The sequence below is a fragment of the Macrotis lagotis genome, chromosome 1 (assembly GCF_037893015.1).
Source record: "Macrotis lagotis isolate mMagLag1 chromosome 1, bilby.v1.9.chrom.fasta, whole genome shotgun sequence".
Classification (NCBI taxonomy): domain Eukaryota; kingdom Metazoa; phylum Chordata; class Mammalia; order Peramelemorphia; family Peramelidae; genus Macrotis; species Macrotis lagotis.
In genome coordinates, this window is record NC_133658.1 from 476,250,197 (window position 1) to 476,272,396 (window position 22,200).

The 22,200-nt window shown below is 35.5% G+C and overlaps 1 protein-coding gene across 5 annotated transcripts in view; it reads left to right on the forward strand.

Annotated features, from left to right (window-relative positions):
* P2RY8 (P2Y receptor family member 8) overlaps positions 1-16,451 on the forward strand; it is a 72,799-nt gene extending 56,348 nt beyond the window's left edge. For 4 of the 5 annotated variants that reach the window (XM_074213654.1, XM_074213653.1, XM_074213656.1 and 1 more), the window contains one exon: positions 12,445-16,451. In XM_074213654.1, the coding sequence (XP_074069755.1) occupies positions 12,509-13,585 (1,077 nt within the window). In that variant the 5' untranslated portion in view covers positions 12,445-12,508 and the 3' untranslated portion in view covers positions 13,586-16,451. Of the gene's footprint in view, positions 1-12,429 lie in introns of all 5 variants that reach the window. The other variant, XM_074213652.1, reaches the window with a different exon arrangement.
* The last annotated feature ends 5,749 nt before the right edge of the window (positions 16,452-22,200 follow it).

Here is a 22,200-nt window from a genome sequence, read left to right on the forward strand (position 1 = left end):
ATTTTTTTAAGCCTGACCTAAAAGATTAATACTAATAGACAGGAGTATGCAGGGCAAGCTCATAGCAGAAGCAACTGTTAAATTTTCTGTGTAAACATCATACCTGGAAACCAGTAAATGCTATCAATTAGGGCATGATGTATTGTTTTATTGATTGTCTAGACTTAAAGTGATGGAGAAAATATTAATCAAAAAGATTAAACTTAAAAATGTGTCAATATCACTGGATCAATTGTAATGGGAATCCTTTTACTAGTTGAGATTGAACTAAATGTCATCTTAGGTCATTTCCCACTTCAGATAACCTTAGCTATATCTACGATTCCTTCTCCATGGTCTGGTTGTATTTTTTTTTACACCTGACAAAAGTTTATTGACATAAGGAACTTTCAACCAGGAAACTTCCTCTACCAATGTCATAGCAACACCAAAAAATCAATTTTTAGTTCAAACTTAAGAAATGACATTTACATGGTATTCCAGGAGCCATAAAATCTTTGAAAGCAAGAATATCTTCTGCTGTGGCTAGAACACAATAATTATTTAATAAATGCACATTGAAAACAAATGCTATTAACAAGTGTTGCTTAACAACTGCTGCTATTAACTCCTGGTAGCAAATATCTACCCTAAGATCTCTACTTTCATAATTCCTCCTTCAACCCCTAATTCTCGGTTAGGAAAGGAAACTTGAACTTTATGTACTTTCTCATGTTATGCCTTAAGATAAAGAGCATTTGCTGAATGAATATGCTGTATTCAATAGAAGAATGGAACTTTTCAAACCTTATTGAAAATACCGGACTTATTTCTTAAGTGAATAAAAGTTTTCTTTATACTTGATTTTTCCCTGCCACTTTTAGTACCATGTGACTTAACCAAATTTGTATAACTTCTCTGAATGTGATGAAAAATATTTACCCTAATTTTCACACATGAGATTTCAAGGTCCACACTTCTGACATTGAAACAAAAATGAATACAATTTCAGTCATATCTCTACTATCACTGTAAAGTAAAAAAAATGGAAACAAAAACAAAGAAAAAGCATACATTCAGGTGAAAATACAATATATGTATGTTTTAGGATCCACTGACATTATCAAAGTATGTTCAAATGAGAGACTGGTCAATAGATAATTTGGAAGACACTTCTACCTCTTTGATCCTATGATCCTCTCAAAAGAAAAAAAAAATAAAATCTAATGAGAAATAAGGTGTCCTGCATATAACAAGACAATTAGTAGACACATGCCTGCTGGAGATGGTTTTTTTTTTATTAGTTTTAGATTATTCTAATTTAAACATTTCTGCTTAGAACTAGAACCAAAGATAGGTAGAGTCTCCATATAACTCTGAGATCTCTCTTTTTCCTGTTACAATAGGACAACAGACCAGGATGACAGACAAAATTTGACAGTATTATAAATTTGCTCAGGGTAAAAGTTCAACTTTCTTTTTTTTACATCAAATAGTCACCCTTGAAGATTTGTTTTCTCTCCTTTTTTATTTTCCATTTTTTAAAATAATTAAATCCTTTTTGACCTCTCCCTTCAAAGATTCCATTCTCCCAATTAATTAATAGCACCAATAGCCAAAGTAATTAAAAAGACTTCTTCCTTTTCTTAGGTTAGAGGGTTTTAAGACTGTGTTTGTGTGTGTGTGTGTGTGTGTGTGTGTGTGTGTTGTATCTTCAAGGAACTTCTTTGGCAGGCTGATAAACCCAAGGACATCTCAGAAGAAATTGTTTTCTTTAAAAAAACATTTTTGAAGGAAATGCCAATTTTCAATTGAAGTTTAGTGAAAATAAAATTTTCTCCTGCAAAGTCACAGATCCCCTGAATTCTTCCTAATTGGAGTTGGAGATCCATGAACACTATGTAAAAAAATTCCAGTGTTAGTATGGAACTTAATCCTTCAGGACATCAAGAAAGAAACTACTATTCTTAGATAGATTAAATAAAGTACCCCTTGTCCTTGTCTAATCTCCACCCTAATAATTTCAAGAGAAGAGTCTTTCTTGGGCTTATCAGAGAGATGAGATCAGTCTATTGTTTTGGAATGGATAGTTAAAGACCAGATATACTTTTTCTTTAAGATTACTAAGAAGGTTTTTAGATTTGGATAATTTTAAATGCTTTCTTAATATTCCTAAAAGAGGATTGAAAGAGGAGCAAATAACCCTTTATATTGGACCTTCTTGTGCATCCCTTCTGTGTGTGCTTAGATTGTTAACAGTATGGGTGGCAGATTTCTGAAGGCTCTAAGTCATAAATTCATCCAGTGTTGTGGAAACAGTAGAAAGAAAACTGGATTTAGACTCAAAGAGCCTAAGTTCAAACTGAACCTTAGTTTCTTATCTGTCAAATGGGACCAAATGACCACTAAGATCCCTTCCAGCTCTAAATCTGTTTCTATGATCCTATAAACAATGACATGCCTGATATGCCTAGTGTCTCATTAAAAAAATATATACTTTCTTTACTGGATATATCTGTCCTGGAAAATTTGGGAGCAATAATTAATTGCTAAACTTATAAGAAATAGGATAAGTGAGGGAAAGTATATGGATAAGGTGATGATAAATAATTGTAAATGTAACCTAGTGTTTTCAAAGCTTATGTGAACCTAATTGAGAGGTAATAGGACATAGTGGACATAGAACTGGTTTTGGAATCAAAAACACTTGGCTTCAAGTTCTGCTCTGATACATATTGGTCATGTGACCATGGGAAAATTGCTTAACCTCCCAGTGTCCCATCCAATTCTTTAAGAATGTATGTTACACACCCTAACGGTAACATGGGGCTGATGATCAATCTTATTGGATTTGTTCATTCCAGTAATGCAAAAATTAGGGACAATTTTAGAGCACCTGCAACAGAGAATACCATCTGCACCCAGAGAAAGAACTGTGGAGTTTAAACAAAGACCAAATTACCTTCAACTTTTTTATAAAATAAAGTGTCTTATGTACTACATAATTTTGCTATCTCTAATATTTTATTTCCTCCTCAAAGATATGATTTCTTTCCCAACACATTCAATTTTGATCAATGTTTAGCATGGAAACAATGTAAAGATTACCAGACTGCCTTCTGTGGGGGGATGGGAGAGGGAAGGGAGGGTGGAGGAAAGATTGTAAAATTCAAAACCTTACACAAAATGATGTGTAGAAACTACTATTGGATATAATTGGAAAACCAATAAAATATTAATTTTAAAAAATAATGTATGTTATAGGGGCAACTAGGTGGTGCAGTGGATAGAGCATTGGCCCTGAAGTCAGGAGGACCTGAGTTCAAATGTGACCTTAGTCATTTTATGATTACCAAACTGAGGGGCAGCTAGGTGGCTTAGTGGATAAAGCACTGGCCCTGGAGTCAGGAGTACCTGGGTTCAAATCCAGTCTCAGACACTTAATAATTACCTAGCTGTGTGGCCTTGGGCAAGCCACTTAACCCCATTTGCCTTGCAGAAACCTAAAAAAAGTAATAATAATAATTACCAAACTGTGTGACCTTGGACATGTCACTTAACCCATTGCCTTGCAAAAAAAGGGGGGGGAAAAAGAATGTATGTCACAGAGGAGTTGGAATCTGCACTGGTGGAAGGAATCCTCAACTTGTAGAGTTCTTGTCAATGAAATCAAGGATCCAGATTCCCCATTACACACCACACAAACACACGCACACACGCACACACAAAGAGTAAAATGAACTTAATTGTTAATACAACTAAAAAATTATAATGGCAATTTTTGTGTTCAGGATAAGTGTAGGGAAGAGAAGCTTATTTGGTGTGCACTTCCTTCTCCCAGGAAAACATTTTTTCCACTGATTTCCAAATCTGCCACCACTGGGGAAGGGCTGAATAGGAGAGGAGAAAAGTGGAATGACTATCACCACTTTCATCTTGAAACCAATGGTGAATTTGATGTCTTCTAAATTTCTTCAGTTGTTCTTTCTTAGGGTTCTGCAGTTAACTCTTAGAGTTAATCAATATTAGTTCTTTCAAAGATCAAAACCAGAAAAAAGAGTTTGTGAAAAAATATTGACCAGCCATACCAATTGCCAAAAGAATATTTTGCAAAATATTCAAAAGTATTTATTTATACAACAATTCAAAATTCAAACAATTCAAAATGGCATTTTGTTTGAAGTTTGTTAAATCCCTAAAGTTTAGTTTTTGGAAACTCTACCCTGTGAAATACTAAGACCCTAGGGATCAACCAGTTTATTTTCTTTATGTGCAATGAATATACTTATCTCCCTTTTCTGAGTCTCTCAGTAAGCCTTATGTTGATCAGAAGGAAAAAAAAACCCATAAGCTCATCGAAACAAAACCCTTTTCACTCATTTGCTGAAGATGTGAATTCAGGGCAGCAAACCACAAATTCATCCTTTCTCTTCCCATTGGTTCAGGAGATTTGTGAGCTGTCTCTTTTGCATTTGTATTCTTGCATGAAAAGTCATGTCTTACCAAATAGAGAGGTGTCTCTAAGACATACCGACAGCTCAAAAGAAAGACTGAAAGAAGGTAAGACCTGACTTCTTTTCAGCTAAAATTGCTATGTGACCAGTTAAGAGCCCATATGTCATTTATTGATAAGGAAAACATTCAGAAAAACTCTCACAAGCCATAAAATGTCTTGCTTTTCCTTATATTTGGCATCTCATCTTGTTTTTGTGCCTTTACCCTGGTTAGTTTCTGTCTTTGCATTTCTACTGTCCATCAGGATACATAAAATGTCAGTCCTTAATAAGTGTTCATTGAATAAATTAATTCCATAATTACCATAGAAAAAATTTTGTATTATTATTGTATGATATCTGGAAACAAATGGAAATAAGTTTGGGACAAACTCCCATTAAGAAAATTAAGGGGTGGGGGTGTAGTGGATAGAGCACCGGCCCTGGAGTCAGGAGTACCTGAATTCAAATCTGGCCTCAGACACTTAATAATTACCTAGCTGTGAGGCCTTGGGCAAACCACTTAACCCCATTGACTTGCAAAAACTAAAAGAAAAAAAAATTAAGGGGGAAAAATGAAAATACGGCACTGAAGTTTTAAAATCAAACTTGATATTATCGACCTATTGGTGTTTATTAAGAATTTCTTGGCCTACCTGTACTTATTCTTTTGATTTCTGTCCATTTTATATACATATATAGTTCTTTTTTTTAAACTTAAATACGAAATAAAGAAAACAGAAAATTGCCATGTGACAGCAGAACATGAGAGAATTCAAAACATAAAATATTAAATTTCTATTTCAAGAAGGTCTATATAATAAATACTACATATTGTATTGAAAATTGTCTATCTTTTCTTTGCTACATTATATGTTTATATGTTTTCTTTTGTTCTCTGCTGTGTACTTTTTACTTTATTTTTTCCTTCCTCTTCTTAAGGTTACAATTAAGCACGTATATGTAAATATTCATATTATGTATATACACACACATACATTATACATATATATACATTCTATACATGTACACATGCATATTCACATATATTCATAGATACCTGTAATTACATATATACTCATATATATGTGTGTGTGTTCATGTGTCTAAGACTGCTCTATGCTGATTTCCATTTAATTTTCTGTTTTTCTGAAGGTAGATAGCATCTTCCTTCATATGTCCAAGTCTTTTCATAGTTTTGTAATTCCAGTAGCTCATCATTCTCTCCCATAGCAATATTTCTACCTTATAAATAAGTATTTTAAATAATATAAAAAATATTGATTAATATTGCTAGATATATAGTGTAGTTTCCCTATTTTTCTTTTGATTAAATCTATTTTAGCTTTAACTTTATCTGAGATCATGACTACTAGTCCTGCTTTTATACATAATAAATTCTACTCCTAATCTTTTATGATTGTGATTATCTCTTAGTTTTATAACATTTCATGAAAGTGATAACCCCCTCCCCATTCCTTTGCTTTAATTCTACTTGATATCTTGCCCTTAGTTGCTTAACCTATCCCCCCAAGAATCCCTGCCTTAACCAACCCTTTATATCCTCCTTCCCTTTAATCTACATATCGTTTTATATGCCCCTTTATCCTATTTCCTTACCCTCTTAGTACTTAGCTTCTTATTTCTTTCTGAATTTAGACGGCACACACACACACACACACACACACACACACACACACACACACACACACACACACACACACACACACACACACACACACACACACACACACACACACACACACACACACACACACACACACACACAGACTCCAATGAGAGTAGATTTCCAGAACTACCAGGCAGCCCTCCTTCCCCATCTAATTCTCTGTTATGAGTTCTTCCTCTAGTAACTCATTTGTAGGAGATGATTACTCTTTTTTATCTTTTCCTACACCATTTTACTTTTTAGAATTATATCCTACTCAAGCCCAATCTTTCCTTTGAACTACCTAATTACTAATAACAATCTTATGTATATAGTTTACATTTATTTCCACATATAGTTGAGAATTTGTGCTTGGGTCCCTTGTAAGTAGTCATTGATGTGATTTCTCTTTTTAATCCATAGCTGTGATTTAATTGGAGTTTCCAAATTAGAAAATTCCTTCTACTAATGCTGATCAGTACCTATACCACAACTTAAGAGTCCAAGCTTCCTAAGCTGCTGAAATTTTAAGCAGCATATCTGAAATTAAACAACTACTGTGTGACAGGAATGGAACTTGAACCCTGGGCTTTCTGCCTTCAAGGTCAATTCTCTATTCCATTATGTTGCCTCTTTGTCTTGTCAAATGACATGATAATTGCAAAACATTTAGCTCAGCAACAACAATAAATCCTAGCCCTAGGTTTTGAACTGTTTTAGTGAATGGCCATGGGGTAGTGAGGAAATATTTTAACACTGCCAGTGAATGCAAAAAAAAAAAAAATTTAAGGAAAAAGAACTGACTTTATTACTTATACAACCAATCATCTGTTAAACTTCTCATAAGGACAATTAGATGGCACAGTGGATAGAGCACTGGCCTGGGAATCAGGGGGATGGGAGTTCAAATTCATCCTCTGGATTAGAACTCCCATCCTCTGACATTACTAGCTGTGTGACTTTGGTCAAGTTACTTACCCCTGATTGCCTCACATTCATCTCCAGTTGTCTGATCCATATCTGGCCACTGGATGCATATGGGCTCTGGAGAAGAAAGTGAGGCTGGTTGACATAGCACAACACCCCCTCACTTAAATCCAATTCATGTGCTTGAAATGACATCACCTCCCTGATGTTGTAGTCCTCTTCAAAAATGAAGGCCGAACATTAAACTCAGACCCATCATTAAACAAAGGAAATTGTGGATAAAAGCCCTTCAGATTATATGATGGTCTTTTGGGGCTTTGTTCCCTCTTGATGGCAGACCACAGATCAGGATACCATGATGTGTAAGGATCAGTTGAAAAGATTAAGAATTAAGGAGAGGGGTGGCTAGGTGGCACAGTGAATAGAGCACCAGCCCTGGAGTCAGGAGTACCTGAGTTCAAATCTGGCCTCAGACACTAAATAATTACCTAGCTGTGTGGTCTTGGGCAAGCCACTTAACCCCATTGTCTTGCAAAAAAACTTAAAAAATAAAAATAAATTAAAAATAAAAGAATTAAGGAGAAAAGAATATTTAGGAGACATGAAAATGGAAAAATATTAGATTTGGAGTCAGAAGATATTCGAATTCTAACTCAGTCACTTATAACTTACATGATCTCAAGGGAATCACTCCATCTCTGGGTCTCAGTTTTTTATCTGTAAAATAAAAAAAAGTTATGTTGTATGATTTCTGAAGCCTTTTCAGCTGTAGATCATATGAAACTATTTGAATGTCAATCATGTAGATGAACCATTAGGCATTCTCTCTTTGACCCCAGAGGGCAGAATTATGAACAATAGGAGAAAATTTATAGAGTTGACAGATTTTATATAAGGAAAGACTTCATAACAACCTACTTTAGGAGTTCTAGATTACTAGAAGGTTTCAAGTGAAGTCTAGATAATCTCAAGTATATTGTAGCAATATTTCTGCTCATCAAGGTTGACATAGGTGACCTCTGAAGTTCCTTCTCCCTCCCAATTCTAAAAACCATGATTCTCTATGACATGTCACTTGGATCAATGTATTGGGAGGGTGGGGAAGAATAGAGAGACACTGGACAATTTGTCTGATCCTTAATTTGAGGACTAATCAAGTTTGAATATTATATGGATTTTGGAAGACTCAAGGTCAGTCAAATAAACAAGTATTTATTGAGATCAGGAGGTGAATTTATCTGTGGAAAGAGATCTGATTTGGAAGCAGGGTTACAAATGAAAAGAGAGAACAGTAGTTATAATAGCAGCAAAAAGCTGGCTTTTATATGGGATTTTTAAGATGTGCAATGTATTTTATATAGATTATCACATTTGATCCTCACAACAACCCTGTTTATAGATGTGAAACTGAGGTAGGGAGAAATTAAAAAAAAAACGTGTTCAGGGTCACAGAACTAGTTAGAATTTGAGGATAATAAGTATATAGTAAAAGAGATCTGAACTACTATTAAGGTAGATTTAGATAGCCTTGGATTTTGAGTTGAAAGAAACCTATATTCAAACCACCATTCTAACAGTTAATAGAAATTTAGCTTTTCAGGGCCTCAGTTTACTCATCCAGCAAATGAGAGAGTAAGTCTAACTGGTATCTAATGTCCTTATTAAATATGACCTATTACACAGGGATATGCTGGAGCCAGCTCTGACCAGAAGCTGATTGTTAAATTTTCAATATGACCATTTACACCTCAGAAATCAGCAAATGCTATATATTAGGGCTTGATTTATTATTTTGATGATTGTCCAGACTTAAATGATAGATAAAATGGTAATTATACAGATTAAACTTAAAGGTATATCATACAGAGGGGTTCTCCCCCCATTAAGCTGGTTGTTAACCACTTACCACCCCAGCTTATGACTGATAGTACAAGACCTCACTGCACAAATGGTTTGTTCTCAAAACCAACATTCAAATTGTGGTCTTTTGTACACTGTCCTCTTGTGTCTAGACGTTTCACTTCAACGATCTGGTTTAATCATCTGAACTAATTATTACAATCCTTGAGCAGAAGCTAACTTGCCCTAAATATTTTATCATTTCTGAGATCTGTTCTTCCAACCCTGACTTACCTGCCCAGTGCAAGTGTTTTGCAAATTTATGTTATGTATTTGCACTTGCATCAGCTTAAATGTCATGTCATATATGAGAAAACAGATTATTTCTTAAATGAAACCGTGAACTCTGAAAGTTCTCACTCCTTTCCAAAATAACTCCCCCCGCCCCCTGCCTTCCAGGTAGCAAGATCAAGCCTTAACTCCTAGCAAATTTTCTCATTTTGACTTTTAACTTTAAATGCAGTCTATTGTGAGAACTTCAACCAATCAAGAAACATGTATTAAGTGCCTACTAAATGTTAGGTGTATCAGTGGATAGGTCAGGAAGATCTCATTTCAAATTTGGCACCAGAGACTTGTTAGCTATGTGACCCTGGGCAAGTCACTTAACTCTGTTTACCTCATTTTCCTCATCTGTCAATTGAACTGGAGAAGGAAATGGTAAACTACTTCAATATCTAAATGAGGTCATGAAGAGTCAGACATGATAGAACAAGTGCTAGAGTTTGAACAAAAACAAAAACAAAATGCAAAAAGACAGACAAAAATTAAATACTACCTTCTCTCATGGAGTTTGCATTTTATCAGGAAGATATCATGTCCACATATATGTATATTCAGAAAAAATGCAAAACAATATTTAAATAATTGTAATGAGGTGGGGTGAATTAGCCACTCTGAGGAACAGAAAAGACTTCAAGTGATTTTTTTTTATTTTTCTATAAGTAATTATGATATGATGTAATTATCTATATTCACTAATTCTACATCCTTTCTGGAAGACCCATAGATAGGAAAAGATGTATTCTTGGGTTCCTAGGACCTGGGTTTTCCTCACAGGCCTGATGGAACAGTGACTTAACTTCTGGAAAGAAGAATTTCATGGTCTCCTATTGATTAGTCCAGTCAATGTCTCATCTGTACACCAACTCAGACAGATTTTTCAAGAATAACTCCCCCCCCCCCTTATTTGTATGAAACTTTTACTCCAAGAAGACCAGCCTATTCATGGTAGCCTTGTCATGCCTCATCTATTTCTGTCTCCAGGTCTAATGGATTAAGCTAAGTGAATTATAGATTCATGATCAAACAAAAAATAGAGAGCATTACTAGATATCAAACAGAAAATTTTGATTATATTAAATTAAAAAGCTTTTGCACAAACAAAACCAATGCAACCAAAAATCTGAAGGCTTAGAAATAATCTTTATAGTGTCAACGATAAAGATCTCATTTCTCAGGGCAGCTAGATGGCACAGTGGATAAAGCACCAGCCCTGGAGTCAGGAGTTACCTGGGTTCAAATCCAGTCTCAGACACTTAATAATTACCTAGCTATGTGGCCTTGGGCAAGCCACTTAACCCCATTTGCCTTGCAAAAACCTAAAAAACAAAAGATCTCATTTCTCAAAGATATAGAGAACTAAGACAAATTTATATTACAAACCATTTCCCAAATGATAATTGGTCAAAAGATATGAACAAGCAGTTTTAAGATGAAGAAATCAAAACTATTGATGGGAATATGAAGTGATCTATATCACTTTTGATTGGAGAAATGCAAACTTAAACACCTCTTTCATACCTAATAGATTGTCTACTATGATTTAAAAAAGGAAAATGATAAATGTAGAAGATAATATGAGGAAACAGGGACACTAATATACTATTGGAGAGCTATGAACTGATCCACCCATTCTGGAGGTTTACCTAAAGGACCATCAAACTGTACTTTCCCTTTGATCCAGCAATCCAATTACTATATACCAAACAGATCACCAAAAAAAAGGGAAAAGGATATATATATATATATATATATATATATATCAGCCCTTTCTGTGGTGGTAAAATATTGGAAATTAAGGAGATGTCCATCAGGTGGGGAATGACTAAACAATCTATAGTATATGAATAAAATGGAATACTGTTGTGCAATAAGAAATGATGAATAGGCAGATTTCAGAAAAACCTAGAAAGACTTGTATGAACTGGTGAAAAGTGAAATGAACAGAAACAGGAAAACATTGTACACAATATCAGCAACATCATGAGAAGGTCAATTATGAATGACTCATTCTTAGAAACACAATGATCCAAGACAAGTACAAAGGACTCACAAGGGAAAATGTTATCCATATATAGATAAAAGAACCGATAGACTCTGAATGCAGATCAAAGCATACCTTTTTCACTTATTTTATTCTTTTTTGTGTTTTTTCCTTTTGATCTGTTTCTTTTTTCACAACAGTGAATAATATGGAAATATGCTTTCCATGATAGCACATGTATAACCTAAATCAAATTGCCTACCAGTCTAGGAAGTGGGGGGAGGAGAAAAATTCAGAACTCAAAGTCTTGTAATAGTGAATACTAAAATTATCTGGACATGTAAATGTGAAAAAGAAAACAATTTTTAAAATCCCAATGGATTCCTCCATTCTACTATTTCTTCTCTATTTAACTAAATCCTACTTCAAGCACTAACTCAAATTTCTATTTCTGAATATTACCTAATACTGCTAGTTAAGTTTTTTTTTATGTGTGTAGCTCTCTCCAAACAGATAATAAACTCCTTAGGAACAGGAATCATATCTGAGACATGGGGCACTGTTCTCCTGAAGGACAGCAGAGGGGGAATTCTGAAAACTTGTGGGTTTGACAACAGGGATTACTTTTAAATAAAGGAAATAGGAAAGTAAGAGAGTATTTCACATACTACTTCACAGATTTGTAAGGGTTTACACCATTCACAGGCCTAGTAATGGTTACTTCCTCCCCTCCACCCTCCCCAATATTTTATTGGGATATGAAACTTCTTAAACAATGCATATCAACACCTATTCTGCAATATATAATTTCTGAACAAAGGTACCTTAACCTATACAGGAGTCCATGAAATTTTTAAAAATATTTTAATAACATTTCAATTTTATTGTTTTCCTTTGTAATAAACATTAACAAAGATAATCCTGAATCAGTAGCCAAGAAACCAAAGTATAAAGATCTAGAACTAGAGTTAGAAAGACTTGAGTTCAAATCTAGATGCTAGCTACCTCAGTTTCTTCATCTGTAAAATGAAGATAAGAGCACCCACTTTCTCAGGTTGTTGTGAAAATAAAGTGAGATACTACTTCCAAAGTTCTCTACAAACTTTTAAAATGCAACATAAATATTAATAAAAAATCAAAATAAACCATAATCAAATTCACTAAGAATTCTTTCAATGTATTTCTGATTATTTCAGGTATTTTTTTTTCAGATGTTCACCTGAACATTCAGGATATGAACCTTCTGGTGATATGAGATCAACAGTCTTGTGAATTATGAATAGCAACATGTCCCAGCTGGATAATGAAACAATACTGATGCTTGAGAACCCAACCATTGCTGTGGTGCTCCCCATCGTGTACTCACTGGTGGCCTTCATCAGTATCCCTGGGAATCTTTTCTCTCTCTGGGTGCTCTGTTGCCATACCAGACCCAAATCACCTTCCGTCATTTTTATGATCAACCTTTGCATCACCGATCTAATGTTGGCTGTGGCTCTCCCTTTTCAGATCTTCTATCACCTGAACAACAATGACTGGCTCTTTGGGAAGTTCCTCTGTAACCTAGTGACAGTTGTCTTTTATACCAACATGTACTCTTCCATACTGACTATGACCTGCATCAGTGTAGAGAGGTTCCTAGGGGTTGTGTACCCTTTGACTTCTACCAGGTGGAGAAGGAAGAGATATGCAGTTTTAGCTTGTGTTGGCATATGGCTCCTTTTATTGCTTGCCCTATCCCCCTTGGCTATCACAGACCTGACCTATGAAGTAAAAGCCCTGGAGATCATCACCTGCTTTGATGTCCTCAAGTGGAATATGCTGCCTAGCCTTGCAATGTGGGCCATCTTTCTCTTCACCTTGTTCATTTTTCTCTTCCTTATTCCCTTTATTGTGACTGTGGCCTGCTACACTGCCACCATCCTCAAGCTGATCCGGACTTCTGGAAGATATGGGAATGGGCAGAAGAACAGGTCCATCTGTCTTGCTGGCATTGTCCTCCTAGCCTTTGTCACCTGTTTTGCTCCTAACAACTTCATTCTCCTGGTACACATGGTCAGCCGCCTATATTTCAACAAGAGTTACTATCACATCTATAAGCTAACCCTCTGTCTCAGCTGCCTTAACAACTGCTTAGATCCCTTCATTTACTACTTTGCCTCCAAAGAATTTCATCAGAAATTAAGGAAGATTCTAGGTAAGAATGCACTCTTCAGCGACAGCTCAGAGGCCAGAAGGGAAAGTTTATTCTCTGCCAGAACACTGTCAGGCCGGTCAATGTCAAGTGGACAAGGGGAAGGGTCAGCTGGAGGCAGTCTGGTCTGTTTGAAAAGGCAGGAAAGCGTGTTTTAATGGTAGTATGTGAGCCAGAAGGGCAGAGTTGATGCCCATCAAAGTGAGTGTGAAGGAATTAAGGTAAAAAGTCCATCTTTTTTTAAAGACCTAGGTTTCCTATCTTTTCTCTAGAGAAAAAGAGCTCCTTTCTTCTTGAAGAGCTAACAGGAGAACACTAACTGCTACACTGGCACAGAATGCCCCATGGGCTTCAAAGGGAGGGATTCTTGGAAAGAAAAAGAGGAAAAGTCAAACAGTATGAAGTCATCTGTCTGGTTCTCTGGTAGGAAGGGGAGAGAATAATTCTTCCCACAGACTCAGCTACTCTCCTACCTCGGTCTCCACTACAGGTTCTCCTTCAGCAGGACTCACAGCCCAAGTCACAAGCAATCACTGGGTGTTCACCAACAGCTGACAAGATGAGCCCATGAAACCAGATTGTCTGTACTGTAGATAATTTCAGCAGCTATGGGAAGATGTGGTTTGAGAGTTCCTTTTTTGTGTACAATACATCCTCTATGAGAAAATTTTAAGCTAAATAGGATCTCCAAGTCTACACAGGTGCACCATTCTCACTGCTTCAGATCAGCATTCACAAAGTTGCCCTTTGGGCAGCCTCCTGTTTTTTTTTTCAGTCTCATATATTCAATGGTAAAATCAAGCCTTTTGTGATATACTAGAACCTTTGATGTGGTTTAAGTTTCCTGACATGTCTTTCTTTGCCAAAATCTTCTCTCTGAGAGTTGCCAACCTGTGATATTTAGCTAATTAATAATGCAGAGATGATGACCTCACTGAAAGTTAATGTGGTTTGGGTGGGCAGGGGAGAAGGGGGAACGATGTTAGCCTATGAGTGAGTGAGGCAAAGGGATCTGTCCACTCTCTACTTGTAAAGTCTTAGAGGTAGGCATATTCTAGGGACAAGAACAACTCTGCCAAAAAGGTATCACAAATGAAAGGACATAAAAAGAGAGAAAGAAAATGATGGAGAGGGGGGAAGCATTAGACCTGTGATTTCATTTGAATACAGAACTCTAAGTGATTAAACTCACAGACCTTTTCCTAATCCAGGGATTTTTCTGCAACAGGAGAGGACAGGGAAAAGTTAGAAAAGGGTTGAGCATCTCTCTGATTAGCTATTATGGAACAGTTGAAACGAATGGACTGAAGTTGGGATCAGAGAGCTATAATACTGAGAGGCAAGGGACTCTGGACTGGTAATCAGAAAAGCCTGTTTTCTCATCCCAAATACACCACTGGTTTGAAGAAGTCACAAGATGCACCCTCATGATGGACCAATTATGGAAGTTCTGCTTGTTTGTCCATAACTGACTCTCATAGAAGGCATACCTTGTGTTTTCATTTGTCTAAATCTACAGATTTCATTTCTAAATCTACAGAAATTTATTCTCTGTAAAATGAAATTATTATCCTAGCTAGCTGTGGGTCTTCTTCTGCTCTAAAGTGTATCCTTTATCTGAAGTTTGTGAATTTTTATAAGAAATAGCCATCATATAAGGGCATTAATAAATTGATATATGGCAATTTTTCTGAATGTCAATGTATTTCGCGTGAATATGTTGGAATTATCAATTCAGGAGAACATTCTGTTACTCTTGACCTTATTATACCAATAGAACATGAAAATGCCTATATTGTTGGATGGGGGTTAAGGAGTTTGTGACATGGTCACAATTAGACCAGGCAATTGGGTCTCTGTCCCAGGGAGCTAATATCAACAGTGATGCAACTCATTCTGAGAAAAGACTAACTTCTCTTCTTTACTAAGTTATAAGGCCACAACCTTTCAACAGTAACATTTCTCTCATGTCCTCTTGTGTTTTTTTTTTTGTTTTTTTTTTTTTGCTATTACTGCATTGGAACTGACCAAGGCAAACTGCCCAGTGTCACACTGCCAAACCTAACATCCATGGTTTGTCCAGGATCAGAAAGGCAACCAAAGATCAGGAATAACGAACTTATCCCTATTGCTAAAATTCCTGATTTATACCTCTAAAGATGAGAATAGAGCAAAACACAATATCATTTTGGTTTCCAAGATAGTATACTGATTTTGCTTAGCAGCATAGAATTTTATCAAATATCTAAGAAAAAGAAGTCTTCACTTAATTTGCAAGTCACAGAAGATAAACAGCATGACCCTATGGTGGCCTGTGCGAATCAAAAGCATGCCGTGTGTGTGTGTGTGTGTGTGTGTGTGTGTGTGTTTGTGTGTGTGTGTGCGTGTGTGTGTGTGTGTGTGTCAGGGGAGGAGGAGGTAGTGAGGAGAAGGGGAAACACACCTATCCAACCAGCAAAAAAAAGTGTAAAATAGATGTCACCTGTTCTGCAACACAAAATACAATTGGACAAACCTTGTTATGGCCAGACTTGCTATAGAGTGGCCCTGGGGTCAGATGAAAAGGCTTTCCACTTTGCATCCTCTTCCTTTACTGGAAATGTTAATGGTAACTGTGTGTTATTGTCTATAGCAGACATTCATTTTGTTTGTTCTGGGTGTTCATGCAGAATACCTAGTGTATGGAACAAAAAGACAAGTTTAAATAACTGTAGAACCAAGAAGGGGAGGGAGAGAAGTGAGGAGGGCAGAGAGACTGGATGTGTCTAGAGGCACTCTCATAGTCAGCCCAGAAGTGGAAGGCCTGACTATTTGGCCAGAATGGATCCTTGAAGAAAATATGCCTTGCATCAGGTCATGACTGAATGGGAGCCCACCCTGTAAAAGAGTCCAGAGTTCATTTACACTAAGTGGTTGAGAAATGCAGATGCTTTATGTGCTCTGTTTTCACCACTGTATCTACTCCCTACAACAATTAAATCTACAACCAGTTCAGGGGACAGATAAATAAATAGAAAGTCAGATCTATAGAGATATTTTTACCCATGCAGATATGAATATCAATTGATATATCTGTATTTGTAAATAAATATTAAAGTTTGTAATCTTCTATTCATCTATTTTATACATTTAGATATATAGATATTATATAACTAAATACATCTATATACATACATATTTCATGCATATAGAATATACATATTCTAATCTCACTTTAAACAAGCTGGTATAGAACCAATTGAAAAATTCCTGCAGCCTTTTCCTTTGATGTAGTGGAAAGAGAACCAGGATTAAATGAGAAGACCTAGGTTCCAGTCCTAGCTCTACTCTTAAATTTAGCTAGTTATAGAATTCTCATCTGGAAAAGGAAGATAATACCTGCTCTACCTACCTCACAGGAGTGTGAAGATTGAATGAGATCTAGGGCTCCATAAAACAGGATGCTTTCTATAAATTTGAGTGGAATATGCCCAACAAAATCATTTCAGGGTTAATATTCCTAGTGAAGTCCTCTCAGGGTTAAGAAATATTAAAGAAAGAATAAACTATTATTCTTAAACTATTTCTTTTTTTTTCCTTAAACTATTTCTAAAGAAAGCCCCTTGTATTCCAAACAGGTAGCTCACTCTCCTAACTTTTGATAAGACTACTTTTACTGACTACTAGAAGGATGGCAGACTTTTTGCCATGAGAAAAACCTTGCATTCCAAAGAAGCTAATAAGACTCCTCTTGTTTGATGATAAGTAGACTGTTCCTTGATCTTCCTTTCCAAGACAAGTTACACTACTTCAATAAAACAGTTATAATCCTGAAGGTTATTCTCACCATCTGGATGGTGAGGTAATATTTTATGAAAACCTTTCATTCTTTTCTTTGTTGTTGGGGTAGATTTTCACAAGTAGAATGTAACTCTGAAGACTAACCAATGAGTTGATAAAGAGGGACAATAAGGAGGAGGAGGGGATTGCCATAATCTTGCTTGACTGTTGATTCGGGGCAGCTCTTCACTACCTTTGTGAGACTTGGAGTGTTCCCTTTTCTTTTTTCTTTTTTTTTTGTTTTGTTTTTTGTAAGGCAAATGGGGTTAAGTGGCTTGCCCAAGGCCACACAGCTAGGTAATTATGAAGTGTCTGAGCCCACATTTGAACTCAGGTACTCCTGACTCCAGGGCCGGTGCTCTATCTACTGCACCACCTAGCCACCCCATTGTGCCACCTAGCCACCCCATGCCCTTTTCTTGAGAAAAGCCAAAATAAACTTTTCTTTTTGCTCAGAGGAGTTTCTATATTTTTAAATGGATTTTTATCTCACACAAATTGAGGACCACCCATTCATTTAGCAGACATTTATTAATGTGGCTGGCCCCACTCTAAGAACCAAAAATACAATGAGAAAAACAGAATGGTCCCTGCCCCCATAGAACCCAGGTTCTTGTTTCACTTACTTTCTTCTCTTCAAATCATATCATATTAGAACTTAAAAAACATTCTGTCAATAATAGGCTTCATGGTTGAAGTTATAAAACCCATGGAAAGGAAAACAGTCACCTTGAAACATGTTATCCATTCTAAATCTCAGCCATATGAAAGAACCACCATTTGAAAGTTCTTATTTCTCAGTTAAACCAGAATTTCAATATAAATCTGAATGGTGAAAGGTTGGCTTCATAGACTATAGACTTCCACTATTAGACTTACAAAGGCAGCATGGGTTCTATGTTGGTTCTAGAATTCAGAGAAGTTTTTTATTTTTATTTTGCAAGCCCTTATCCTATACACAAAATAGTATCCCCTTTTATCTTCCCACAATAATGGCAATGGAGCTCATTTGGCTGACAATATAAAATTGACAAATATTATTTTATAAACATTAACTATTATTACAAATATTAGAGACAAATGTTGACCTTTACCCAAATCTGAGTAGGGGCATTACTATAACTTTACCAGTTTACTCGAGTAAGAGGAGAACAAGTAATGGGTAGTAATAAACAGGAAACAGAGGACATCATTAAAATAAAAAAAGTTCAGAAGCAAACACAAGTTAACTTTCTTACTATCTTACTCAGTTCTCAAATGGACCATCCATCTAATTCACTCCAGTATTCGTCCTAACAATGCAGACCACAGCCCAACCAAACCTGCCAGTCCTGTGCAAAACTCTCATACATTCTTCTCCCAAAAAAACTTTTCCACAAGTGGTATGCTCCAATACAATTAATTAATTAATTGTTTGCTTCCTTTTGACATAGCTAGAGTATCAGTAGAGCAATCTGGCCATCCATTTGTCAACCCTTCCTCTCACCATTGTTATTTTATTCAATTTAACATATTTTAAAAAATAAACTATGTAACATGTTCATGATTTCATATAAAGTCATATTTTTGTACTTGGTATATTGGAATGTTTGTGTTTGTCTATTGTTATGTTCATAATTAAAGAGTTTTAGAAACTCACTAGGGAACAATTTGCTGAAGTGCTACAGGAATCTAATAATGTTAACCCAGTAGTCAAAGATTTGCTGTATGTAGTCTTAGACAAATTATCTAAACTAAGTCTCACGTCCTTCACATGATAATGAGATTACACTGTCTCTAAATTCTCTTCCAAGGTCTAAAATTATATTATTTCAATTCTATAAGTAGTATCTTACAGTCAGAGAAATATTGTGACCACAAGAAAAAAGTCAGACTTTCTATGTATTTTCAAGATGTTTACTGTCATTTTCATTAATCTTCAAAGCAGTCCTCTGAAACCATTTTACAGTTGAGGAAACTAAGGTAGATAGAAACTAAGTGACTTGCCTAGGATCACACAAGCTAGTGCCTGAGGTCATATTTGAACTCAGGTTTTCCTGTTTTCAGGTCCTTGCTCTGTCCATTGAACCACTTGTTAGGTTGGAATTCCATCTCTGTTGTTTAACACCTATATCCTCTTGGCAAGTCCCTTCTCAAGGTCTCAGTTCCTATGTGTAAAATGAGGGGGTTGAGCTCTATGATGTCTAAGGTCCTTTCCTTTCCAGGTCTGGATCTGTGATTGTAAGCTTCTAAGTTCCTAGCCTGCTATAATCATATTTCATTTACCCCCGAAATTTAGTCCCAGAAAACAAGAATTAATACTCCATTATTCATGGGTAGAAACAGTGAGGAAATATTCATCCCCAGAATGATTCAACATTGCAAGTTTTGGGGGTTTTTAGCCTTGTAGGAATTGTGTTAATCCCTGAGGGATGGAGGATGGGGAAAGGGAGGGAAATGGAGATCATTAGCCCATATAGATAAGGCACATTACAATATTTGTACTTCCTTGTGAATAGACTTAGAACCAGGTGATCTGAAATAATGGAGATTTTTGCAACTTTTTAGCTGAACTATAACTAGGAATCCTTTAAAATAAAACAAAAACAGTGCCACTTAACCCCATTTGCCTTGCAAAAACCTAAATAAAAAATAGCAAATGTTGTCTCTAAATAGTAAAATGTTGTCTTTATGAAAATGTGTATTCAGGTATCCCATTCACATCACAACTTTTCCCATTGAGGTTTAAACATATCACAGGTCAGAATAACAAGTTCAATAGAAATTTGAGGGTAGTTTTACAGAAACCATAGACCTGCAGAAGACACAGAAAAGGTTTGTAGTAAAAGTAAAATATATGTATAAGATTATACACTATCAAGCCAAATGTTACAATAAAGTACTGTAAATACCCCATAAAAGAAAAAAGAAAAAAATTCAGACTTCTTCTCTGGTATGAAGGAAGGGCCAAAAGTTCTTACATAGGGGGACACCATCCTCCTTACCCCCACAATGTGAAAGGGATAACTATATTCTATTTCCTTTCTAAATACAAATAAAAATATGATTTCTAGCTTTAGCAACAAAAACAAAATTTCTTTTCATTTCCTGCCATTAGCCTGTTTTGTCATGTCCAAAAATTCATTGTTTTTTAAATTTTCCATAAATTATTTTTTTGGGTTTTTTTATAATCTACATTTCCTAATGTATTTCTATATGTCCCACAAACTGGTTCTTTATAATATAAAATAAAAAAGAGTTTACAAAATAGTTTAACAAAAATTGACCAACATATTGATAAAATATGGCTTTCTACTACTATACACATTCCTATAGTAAGAGATTATAATAAGAATCAAGATTAGGGATAGAACCTGTGATTTCAGAGGTATAGAAAACTTCTAGGTGAAGACATATTTTCTATCAATACATGATAGTACATTATCTGATATGTGTCAGTTTTTGTGATGCATATAATTTGTGTGTATACACATGTACTTATATATTTATAATTTTCTGTTTATATGTATATATGTATATAGTTGTGCATGCTTATGCATATATACTTATATATGCATTTATCTATATATGTTCATATATATTGTACAAACCTATATAAAGTTTCAGAGAAACTTTAAAAATAAATTACTTTTAAAAAATCAAAAAATCAAAAAATAAATTACATATATATCATATATATAATGTTTGAAGTTTCAAAGAAAATAACTATCTACATATATGCATATTTACATAAAATGTGTATATGTCTAGATGATGATGATGATGATGATGATGATGATGATGGTGTTTGTCCTTCATTCTCAAAGAAGACCATGATATCATGAAGGTGATGCTATGATATGCACGTGAATTGGATTTTAGTGAGGGAAGAGCTGTGCTAAGTCACCAGCCTCACCCCACCCCCAGACCCATCTGGTTGACCAAATATAAATTAAGACTGGAGATAGCCCTGGATGAGAGGAAATCAGGGTTAAGAAACATGCCCAAGGTCACATAGCTAGCAAGTGTCTGAGGATAGATTTGAACTTGGGTCCTCTGACTTTAGGGCAGGTGCATTCTATGTTGTATATATGTGTGTGTATTTAAACCACTTCTGTAATTTCATTGTTAGAGGGAACTTGAGGATTCAGAAACTTCCTCTACCTGAGCAGTTATGCAGTTACTCTAAAATCTATGGTCTTAAAGAATTAACTGGGGTGGGGGTGAGTGTAGAGTGATGTGATATTGTGGATAGAGCAGCATCCTTGAAATCAGAAGAACTGAGTTCAAATCCAACCTCAGATACTTAATACTTACTAACTGGATGACCCTGGGCAATTAACTCCAATTGCCTCAGGGAAAAAAATTAACTGAGAAACTAAAAAGTGACTTGAAGGTCACATAACCAGTATGTGGTATTAAGGGCAAGATCTGAATCTCAGTCTTCATGACTCAGAGTTCAGCTCATTGACATTCTCAGCCATCTCACACATTCATCATGCACCTCTCTAAAATTTATCTTTTAAAATTTATCAATGTTGTTTCCCCCTTCATATCAATTATTTCTTTACAATATCACAAGATCCCAGTTCTTCCTTCATTCCAGCTAATCAGGGTTTATCTATTAGTCTCTAATTGAATTCACACTTTTCAAGCCAAAAGGCTCTATATAAAAAACCCAAAGAGGATCCTCTAGGTTTTAGAAATATTATCCTAACAAAATTAAATTTGAAAGAGATTTTATCAAGAAAATTTGTATAGAATGAAGAACGGCATTTTCACTTACCTCCAGAGGTTTCAAAACTCTCCTTTTGGTTAGATCTTTCTCAGTTCTCTACTATGTAAAATGTTGACATTTTATCTGGGAGGAAAAAATTATTTTGATTAAATGTATAATACTACAATATCAAAAGCTTTTTAAAGCCTAAAACTGGACCAAGACTTTTGGCACACCCCATATAAAAATTTTAATGAC